A 9964-nucleotide genomic window follows, 5' to 3' on the forward strand; every position below is an offset into this window, starting at 1 on the left:
AAATAGAGAGACAGTGTTGTGGTGGATATTAACTTTTAATGAGCTTACAGAAGACAGCCTCTCATAATTGGAATTCCTTAGCTCTGCATAGATATTGAAAAGAATGTAGTGAATACGCTAGCAGATGATTTCCAAACACTTCAATCCAAAGGATTTAAAATGTATTCTGCTAAGAATTTGCTTGGGATGTGCAACTCTTGGACAGTAACTACATTTCATGCTAAGTAGACATCATCTGGTTATGTTGAAATGTAAAGACTCGATTGGGGTCTTGCTGAAAGCAGTGGTAGAAGTACTGTTGGCTTCGCTAAACGCAGACCTGGGGCAGTGGGAACGATCCTGGTGCTGGGAGACAACAAGGTCTGCACGGAGGCGGGGGTGGGGGAAATCACGCTCAGGGGTTGGCCGCAGTATTTTAAGAACTATAAAGGACTTGGAATGGCCTGGGAAATTCTGTTCCGGGTAGAGATGATGATGGGATGAGTCAGCATTTAGGAAATGCTGATTAAATGAAGGGCACGTAGGGAGTTGAAGACATTGTGTTAAGGTGAGGAACAAGACCGGGACACCGCGCTGGGGCCCCGCGCACTTTTCAAGCCCGGCCGCCCCCACGGGCCGGGCCCCGCGGCTCCCGCTGCCGCCCCCCAGCACGGGGCTGTGTCCCAGACCCCCCGCTCCAGCCCGAGGTTTGGGGGCGGCAGCGGAGCTGCTGGACGGAGCTTCCAGCCCCGCCAGCCGCAGCTCCGATCCCTTGGGCCGTGACGCCGGGGACGGGTGTCCGTCGGCGCTCGGGGTCTGTCTGTCAGCTTTTGCAATCCAGGGGGAGAAACTGAGTCCCAAGGGGTGTCGCTTTCCATCAATCGCTATTTCTCCTCTCTTTTCCATGACGGATTTCCCAGCGCTTCCTTTCGCCCCAGAGATTTGGAAAACAAAATTCCCGGCTGCCCCGGCATCCCTGCAGCTCTCCACAGCTCCAGCCTCGTCCCTCCTCTCCCGTTTCCTTCTCTCCAGTCTCTCCCGCCTGTTGCTGCCGGCTCGGAGGAAGGAGATTCCCCGGCACCCGCTGCCTCCTCCTCCTGTCCCGTGGGGCGCAGTTGGTGCTTCTGGAGCCGCCTGCCCGCGCAGCCGGACCCGCCCTGCGGCCGCTCCGCGCTGCAGCCCAGGGAATGAATTGCAGGCACCGCTGGGCTGGGCTGGCCCTGGCCGGGTGCCCGGTGCCACCAAAGCCGCTCTGGCACTCTGCCCACAGCTGCAGCACACGGAACACAGAAGGAAAGGCTCATGGGCTGGGATCGGTGCAGGGAGAGCTCACTCACTGCTCACTGCCAGGGCCACAACAGACCCAAGCTGGGGAAATTAATGGAATTTATTTCCAAACCAATCACACCAGGACAAGGAGAACTAAAACAAATTCTAAAAATACACCTTCCCCACCCCTCCCTCCTTCCCGGGCTCCCAGGCTCCGCCCGCAGTCCCTCCTCTGCCCTCCCTGCACGGCAGTCTTGTCACCAGCCATGAACTTGGCTTTCGCCTCATCCCGGGATCTCTTCCCGGACACGAAGAACTTTCCCCAGCACAGATTCAGGCCGTGGCGGCCTTTGAGGCTCAGGGCGTTTCTCCTGCAGCTCCTTGCAGGTCTCCTCTCCCCGAGCCGGCTCTCCTGCGCCACAGAACTCTGCCGGCTGCAGCCTTGCAAACGTCAGGTCCAGGTCTGGATGTTCCTGCACGATTTGCTCGAGGTCCTTGGGGGCTGCAGCCGATCCATTGCTGCTCTGTTCCCCCTCGGCACGGAGCCCATGGATCTGCTGGCCCCTGGCCAGGGCCTGGCACAGGAGGTGGAACCTGGGTGCTGCTGCAGCGGCGCCGGGGGAGCCCCAGGACTCGCTGTGGCCGCTGTGGCAGCCGCAGCACAGCCCGTTCCCAGCCAGGAGCCGAGGGCTCCGTGGGGCTCTGCAGGACCTCGGCCCTGGGGCTCGTCTGCATCAGCCCGGGCAGCTGGGCTGGACTTGGCTTCCTCTGTGTCTCGGGCTGCCCTGGCCCAGCAGCTGCCCAGCGCCCAGGGGACAGCAATGGGAGCGGGGCAGGTCGGGGTGAGCTTCAGTGTCTGTGCCCGGCAGAAATGCCAAAGCCTTCCCTAAGGAGCAGGGAGTGCTGCCAGAGCACAGGATGCTGCTGCTGCTGAGCACGGCACGGCCCCAGGGCTGATGCCAGACAAAGCCGGGATGGGAGCCACAAACAACAGGAGGAGGAGGAGGAGCGAGGGGGGGGACGGCTGGAGGAGCAGGAGCGGGAGGAAGAGGAGGGATAAAGGGGAAGGGCGGGAGGAAGAGGCGGGCCAGAGGGGGCAGGAAGAGGAGCCTCCACGTGCATCCATCGCTCTCTGTGTCCGCAGCTCTCGGCCTCGGGAACACCGCTCCCCCCATCCCGCAGGTGACCGGGGAGGGGCAGCTCGCCCCAAATATCTTGGGCGGTGCCTGGGGTTTTTTCGGGAGAGGGGATTTTTGGAGCTTGGAGGACTCCAGCACCGAGCCCCAAATATCTTTGTTGGTTCCTGGGGAAGGGGGGTTTGGTGGGGCAGGGAGGTGGCGGATGTTTGGATCTTGCAGGGCTCCGAATGTGAGTCGCAAATGCCCCTTGGGGGATATTGGGGAGCCCCCGGCACGCGGGGTTTTGGGGTCCCGGTGGCGGCTGCCGGGAGAAACGGGATGGGGCGGGATGGGGCCCGGGAAGGGTGGGATGTGGATTGGGGTGTGGGATGAAGTGTGGCGGAGAGGGATGGGCGGGATGGGGCCTGGGATGAGGCAGGCGAAGGTTGGGGATGATGAGGCCGGGGGGACCCCAGTCCTCAGGGGCCTGCGGGGTATCCGCCAGCTCCGAGGGAGTTTTGGGGCACCCCTAATCCTGAGGGGGCGGTGCTGGCAGCGGGGGACACGTGGCTCCGGCACCTCTGGCCCCAGCTGAGCCCCCCCCGCCCCCAGCGCCCCCCGGAGCGGAATTTGGGGAGGGGGAGGTGGGGGCGGCCAGGCCGGGCCCCCCCGCGCTGTCCCGGCGGGGGCCGAGTGCGGGCGGGAGCCCCGCGGGGCCCGGCCCTGCCCGGGCACGGCTGATGCCGCCCGCCCGCGCTCCGCACTGGTCCGGACTGGTGCTCCCAGTGCCGTGCGGGGCGGGGCCGCTCTGGGGACCCCCCAGGGCACAGCGCGGCTGCTTTGGGGCTGTCGGCAGCGCCCGGCGCTGGGCATGGGGCGTGTGGGGGCAGCTGGGGCCGCACTGGTGGCACTGGTGGTGCTGGGAGCCCCCCCGGGCGCGGGGTGAGCGGTGAGAAGGGGGGCGGGTCTGGGACCCCAAATGGAGCGAAATGGGGAATGGAACCCCCAAAGGGAGCAGGAGGGGCCTGGAACCCCCAAAACCAAGGCCGGGGGAGGGGAGGTGGGGATTGGGGATGGGGAAGGTGCAGAAGGAGGTGGGGGGGAAGAGGGGGCTGGGACCCCCAAGCAAAGCGGGGTGGGGATGGGACACCCAAATTGAGCTGGAATGGGGCTGTGGATTGGGGGAACGCTGAGAAAGGGGAGGAGAGGGGAGGGAAAGGTGGGGTTGGGACAGCAGAAGAGCGGTTCCATGGGGGTGCAGCCCTGTCCCCCAGCACCTGAGCCCTGGAGCGATTCCCTGGGGCTCTGGGGAAGGGAGGGATCCGCACTGGGGGGGTCCCCAACCCCCCTGTCCATCCCTGGGGCTGATCGGGGGCTCCCCCCACACAGCAGCCGGTGCTGTGGCAGCCGTGGGGCAGAGGGGGTGGGAAAGGGGGGTCAGGGTGGGAGTGGAGGAGGAGTGGGAGGAAGAGGAGGGAGAGAGGAGGAGGAGGAGCTGGAGAACCACGAGGTTCCACCGCCCGCCCACTGTGTCCGCAGCACCCCCAGCCCCGGTAGCATCTTCCCCCCCATCCTGCAGGTGAGCGGGGAGGGGGAGCTCACCCCAAATCTATTGGGGGGTCACCAGGAGGGGTTTTATTGGAGGGGTGTTTGGAGCTTGCAGATTCTGGAATCGAGCCCCAGATGTCCTTGCATGTCCCTGGGAGGGATTTTTTGGGCCAGAGGGGATATGTGGATCTTGCAGGACTCCAAAGCTGAGCTATAATTGCCCCTTGGGGGTCTTGGGAGGTCCATGTGAGGATCGCCCGGTCCTGGCGGGGTTGGATATTGGCTTTGGGGATCCCCAGGAGAGCTGGGGGCTGGAACACGGGACCCCTGGAGTGGGGAGAGCAGAGAGGGACGATACCAGAGCTGGGGGCCCCCAAGATCCTGGAAAGGTGGGGGGGCCTGGAGATGAGGTGGGGTTGGGATCTCTCAGCCCTGAAAGGGGCGGTGAGGGGAGGGGGGAGCCCCAAGTTCCTGGAGTGGAGGGAGGCTGAAGAGGGGACCCTGGGACCTCTGGGAGCCAAAGCAGAATCAGGAAAAAAGGGACCTGTGGGACCCCCAAAGCCCCCCAGCATCCCTAAGCAGGACCCCGGAGAGGGGGATCCCCAGGACCCACAGGACCCCCAGCAGCCCTGACAAGGGGGACCCCCAGAACCCCAAAGTGAGGAGACTGGAAAGGGGGAACTCCTGGAGGCTTTTTTTGGAGTCACTCTCAGTTTTCTGTTGGTTTTATGGACACCAGGTACCCGGTGACTTCTAGAGGTGGACTTGGGCAGGAGGAAGCCCCAACCCAACACACTCATCCCTTGTTTTCCCCAAACCAGGATTTCCCATTCCCAACCCATGGCCAGATGGAGGAGGAGGCTGTGAGGAAGAGGAAGATGCCCCGGGACCCCCAGGCAGGTGAGGAGGAAGTCAGTGCCCCTTTCCCCCTCTCTCCTGCTCCATCTCCCAGCCCAGCATCGCCCCCGGCTGCAGGACAACCCCGCTGCCGACACCGTCCTGCCGGGGACGGACTGGGGGGATCTCCTTCCCCTTCCCTGTGGCACGGAGGCAAATCCCATCCTCTCCTTGTCCTTCCTCCCCAGAGAAGGAGCTGAGGACGGAGCCCAAGGAGGACAAATCCCCGCGGCAGAACCTGGTGGAAGAGGCTGTTTTGAGCGGCTCCATGGCTCAGGAATCCAACGGGGAGGAAAAGCCCCAGAGATCCCGCAGGAGGAGGGGCTGCAAACGCAGCCCAGGGTGCTCCGAGGAGGAAAGACCCACCCTGTGTCGGGAAGGCGGCCGGAGATCCAGCCAGAGGTCAGAGCTGGTGGTTCATGAGCAGCTTCACGATGGGGAGAAGCCCCACAAGTGTGGGGAATGTGGGAAGAGCTTCAGGTGGAGCTCCCACCTGATCAATCACCAGAGGATCCACACTGGGGAGAGGCCCTATGAATGTGGGGAATGTGGGAAGAGCTTCAGCCGGATCTGCAGCCTGATGGAGCACCAGAGGATCCACACTGGGGAGAGGCCCTACGAGTGTGGGGAATGTGGGAAGAGCTTCAGGTGCAGCTCCAGCCTGATTGTCCATCAAAGGAGTCACACTGGGGAGAGGCCCTATGAGTGTGGGGAATGTGGGAAGAGCTTCAGCCACAGCTCCCACCTGATCCGCCACCGGCGCATCCACACCGGGGAGAGGCCCTACGAGTGTCCCCAGTGTGGGAAGAGGTTTCAGAGCAGCTCCACTCTCCTCCTGCATGAGCGGATTCACACGGATGAGAGGCCCTTCCGCTGCCCCGACTGCAGGAAGGGCTTCAGGTACAACTCCACCCTCGTCACCCACCGGCGCATCCATACCGGGGAGAGGCCCTACGAGTGTCCCCAGTGTGGGAAGAGCTTCTCCAGCAGCTCTCACTTGACCAGACACCAACGGAGGCACCGCTAAGGGAAGCCCTGCGAGTGCCCCGACTGAGGGAAGAGCTTTGTCCTCTGCTCCAGCTCCATCCCCCATCAGAGGAGCCACGTTTGGCAGAGCCCTGGTGACCCACATTCCCTGTGATCCAGGTTGGGAAGACCCCTGGCTGGTGCTCTCCACGTTCTCCTGGATCCCTGTAGGCACCTGGGTGAACGCAGGGGCAGGAACATCCATCAGGACTCAGATTAACATTGGAAATTCATTGGGAGGAGCTGATTTTTTACCTTTACACTCTAAAATTTTCATCTACTCTGTCCAATTGTTTTCTCTGGTGGTATCAAGCAACCCTGGATGATCTTGGAGATCTTCTGCAACCTAAGTAATTTCTGTGTTAATCCCACTGAAACAACCAAAATTGGGGTAGAAATAAAGAAATTAAACAAAGAGATCTAATGCGGCACCATTTTACCGGAATTTGGGGGTGAATTTGGGGTTCAGGGGAATATTCGGGAGGATCTGAGTGTTGTGAAGCCACGAAGCCAGGCAGATTGGGGCCACAATCTCACAGTTGTGCTGGCAGAACGTGTCCACCTGAGCCCACCTATTCATCAGGAATTCTGGTTGTCTGTCCCAGTCCCTGGCCTGGGTCTCCCCCTTTGGGGTGTGATGTCCAAAGTGCCCAAATTGCTGCTGAAGTGCCCGAGCTGCTCTGGGCTGTGGATGTTCCTGTCCCCCAGTCTGTCCTGGTCGGTGCCATGGGGGGTGGGAGGGGGTCTGGGGGGCTCCTTGGGGGACTGGGAGGGGCTTTTGTGGCTCTTGAGGGCATTTGTAGTGCTTGGAGGGGCCTTTTGGGGTGGTCTCTGAGAGAGTTTTGGTGATCCTGGCTGAGCCGTGTGTCTTGGAGAGAATTTTGTGGTTCTTGGGGTCATTTATGATGCAGGGAGTGGTTGGGGAGGTTCCTGGCCCGGAGCTGTGGGGCAGTTTGAGGTGTCCGGGAGTGGCTGTGGGGCTGGGAGGGGGTTTTAGGGCAGTTGTGACCTCTCCCCCAGACCCCAAAGCTGCCAATAGACCCCACACCCCAAGATGCTGCTGGGGGTCGGGGGTTCCATGTTGGGGTTCATCTTCCTGACACTGCAGGAGAAGGTGAGGGGGGTCCCCAGGGGCAATGTGTGTCCCCCCAGAGCGTGTGTGACCCCCCCATCCCGGTGTCACCCCCTTTTCCCTGCCCACAGGGCTCCTGAGCCAGCCCCTGCTGCCCCGGGAGGGAATTTGGGGAGGGGGCAGAGGGGGTGCGCAGCCCCCGCCGGGGGATGACCCCGGCCCAGCGCCCTTCGTTCAGCACCGAGCTGGGCTTGGGGCCGCAGGAGGAAGAGGCCGATGGGAAGCAGATCCTGCAGGGGGGACAGGGCTTGGGCTCAGGGCAAGGTCCTGCCCTGCACACCTGGCTCAGGTGTGAGCCTGCCCCGGGAAGGGAGCGGGACATTCCCATCCCCACGGATCAGGGCTGGCAGCAGCGCTGGGAGCACGGACATGGAAATCCTGGGAGCCACTGGGACTGCACTGGGGGGTGAATGATCCCCCCCAGCACCTTTCCAGGCCGCCCTGCGACCTGAGAAATGCTCGCTGGGCCTCGGCCTTGGCCAAGAGCCCCCGGGCTCAGCTGCTCTGAGCTCAGGCGCTGCCGGCTCCCGCAGCCCGCCCAGGGCCGCCCTGCCCGTGCCGGGGCTGTGCTGGAATTCTCTGCTGCTGCTGGGCCACTCGGGGGGTCTGGCCCCGCAGGAAAGGTGACCCTGAGCCAGGAGCTTTCCTTGGCCGCAGCAAAGCCTCGGCACGGAAAGACCTTCCCAGCGCTGTGCCCTGGGCCGGGAGGGATTGTGCCACCAGAGCTGTCCCTCCATTTCTTCTGCCAGGCAGCTTTAGCACAGGAAAAGTGGAGAAGCCAGAGCTGCCTCTCAGCTTTCCGCAGTCCTGCAGAGGAATCCTGTGTGGGAAGCAGCCTGGGAACAGGGTTTCTGTGCCAGGGCAGGGGAATTCAGAGCCCTTTCCTCCCCCGTGGGCCCAGGCTCTGGCCCTTGCCCTTTGCAATGGCCCTGCAGCTGCCAGAGGGGCCTTTTTGGCTCAGCTGAGAGCAGTCCTGCTGCAAGGCTGTCCTCGAGCTGCTTGGGCTGCACATGTGCCCAGGGAATGCTCATTGCTTGCAGTCTCAGGCGCTGTGTGTGTGCAGGTGTAACTACTGCAGGAGGGAACAGCTCTGCTGGGGGCAGTTCTTGCAAGGTGCTGGCCCTGGCTCGGGGCTGGGCCGGGGCCAGCGGCAGAAAATCAACTTGCAGCTCGGGCCCCGCAGCAGGGAGGAGCAGCAATTGCTGGGGGACAGAGACTCTTGCCAAGGGCCTGCGGGGCCGGGCCCCAGGGAACGGCTTCCCGCTGCCCGAGGGCAGGCTGAGATGGGATGTGGGGCAGCAATGGTTCCCTGGCAGGGCGCTCAGGGCCTGGCACAGGCTGGCCCCAGAAGCTGCGGCTGCCCCCGCATCCCTGCAAGTGTCCCAGGCCGGCTCGGCCATTGGGGCTTCCTGCCCAGGAGGGCTGGGCTGGGGCTGCTGAGGGCGGGATGGGCTCTGGCTGAGCCAGCTGAAGGCTGCGCATGATGAGGCCGGGGGGACCCCGTTCCTCAGTGGGTTCTGGGGTATCCCACATTCCTGAAGGGATGTGAGGGTATGTCCCGTTCCTGAGGCAGTTTTGGGGTCCCCCCAATGCTTCGGGAGGGGTTCTGAGAGGGGGGCTCTGGTGCTTGGAAGGGGGACCTATTGTCAGGGATGCGGGGAGCCCATTTTGGGAAGGATGCTGCTGTTTCTGGCAATGTTGAGAGGTTCTGAATGGGCTGTGGGGCCCTGGCTCTCATTTTGGGACTTGAGGTGAGCCCATGGGCACAGCAAGGACTGAGGAGAGGTTCCAAGCTCCCAACTGGGATGGAGGCATCGAGCGGGGGCCTCCAATAAACTCAATGCCAGCCCCAGTGTGTCGATGGCAGCCCCAAATGGCTCGATCCGTCAGCCCCAAGGCCCGGCTGTGGGGAGTCAGGAGCCACAGAAGGGGAATTGGTGTCCAGGAGGGATGGGATGGGATGGGATGGGATGGGATGGGATGGGATGGGATGGGATGGGATGGGATGGGATGGGATGGGATGGGATGGGATGGGATGGGATGGGATGGGGATGGCATCGTTGGGGTGGGATGAAGTTTGGGAGGGCTGCGGTGGTTTGGGCACTTGGAGTGGGGCAATCCCAGGAGGAAATCTAGGAGCTGCTTTTGGGGAGGCTCCTGCTGCTTTTTGACAATTTTGGGGCCTCTTAAGTGGCTTCTGGGAGGTTGCAGTGAATTTGGGGAGGGTGCCGTAAACCCCCCGCAATTTGGGCGGCTGAGGTGAAGTCCCCACATTTTGGGAGGGTGAGAGGAGCCCAACTGGGAGGGGATCCTGCTGCTTTGCACTCCTTCAATCGGGTGAGAAGCAGCTTGTGAAGGAAGGAAGGAAAGGAAGGAAGGAAGGAAGGAAGGAAGGAAGGAAGGAAGGAAGGAAGGAAGGAAGGAAGGAAGGAAGGAAGGAAGGAAGGAAGGAAGGAAGGAAAACAATGTGAGTACTGAATGAAACAAAAAAAAAGGTTAATAACTCAGTTCTCTTTTAAAAAATATCAATTCCCTCTGAATCCAAAGTTGCAGAAGACTTTTCACTCCACATTTGGGGTTTGTTTTTATCTCTCATACTTTTCTGGTTCTTTTCTTTTTTCTCTGGTTTTTAATAGATAACACCTGGTAGGGAAGGAATGCAGAGCAAGATGAGACCCATTTCTGGCAGGCACTGAAAGTGTGGGCTCCTGGTCTGGTTCCTTTTGTGTGGATCCCTCATCTCTGTGGCACAGGGGGAATAGCAGTGCTGGGAGCCAGCAGCGGGCTCAGGAGCATCCCGCTCTGGCAGCTCTGAGGAGGTGGCACATGTCCTGCTCTCCTGCTGCCCTCCAAAGCACAGAATGCATGGGCAAGTTTAGGCCCAGCTCTGGGCACAGCCAGCATGGCCTGGGCACGGGAACAGGGGGCAAAGCGGGCGGGATCCTTCTGCAGCTGACTGGTGGTTTCTGGTTTCTGTGCCCAGAGTGCCAGGGTG

General features: G+C 61.8%; 1 protein-coding gene across 1 annotated transcript; it reads left to right on the forward strand.

Moving 5' to 3' along the window:
* The first annotated feature begins 4738 nt into the window (after positions 1–4738).
* LOC138101781 (zinc finger protein 586-like) lies at positions 4739–5865 on the forward strand. Its single transcript, XM_068999567.1, has 2 exons — positions 4739–4814; positions 5000–5865. The coding sequence occupies exons 1-2, from the start codon at positions 4763–4765 to the stop codon at positions 5836–5838; spliced, it is 891 nt and encodes a 296-aa protein (XP_068855668.1). The 5' UTR covers positions 4739–4762; the 3' UTR covers positions 5839–5865.
* The last annotated feature ends 4099 nt before the right edge of the window (positions 5866–9964 follow it).

This window comes from Aphelocoma coerulescens, unplaced genomic scaffold (genome assembly GCF_041296385.1).
Source record: "Aphelocoma coerulescens isolate FSJ_1873_10779 unplaced genomic scaffold, UR_Acoe_1.0 HiC_scaffold_46, whole genome shotgun sequence".
Lineage (NCBI taxonomy): Eukaryota > Metazoa > Chordata > Aves > Passeriformes > Corvidae > Aphelocoma > Aphelocoma coerulescens.

Coding starts and splice junctions, on each gene's coding strand:
- LOC138101781 (XM_068999567.1), top strand. CDS start 4,763: ATGGAGGAGGAGGCTGTGAGGAAGAGGAAGATGCCCCGGGACCCCCAG. Junction 4,815..4,999: donor GCCCCGGGACCCCCAGGCAG/GTGAGGAGGAAG, acceptor CTTCCTCCCCAG/AGAAGGAGCTGAGGACGGAG.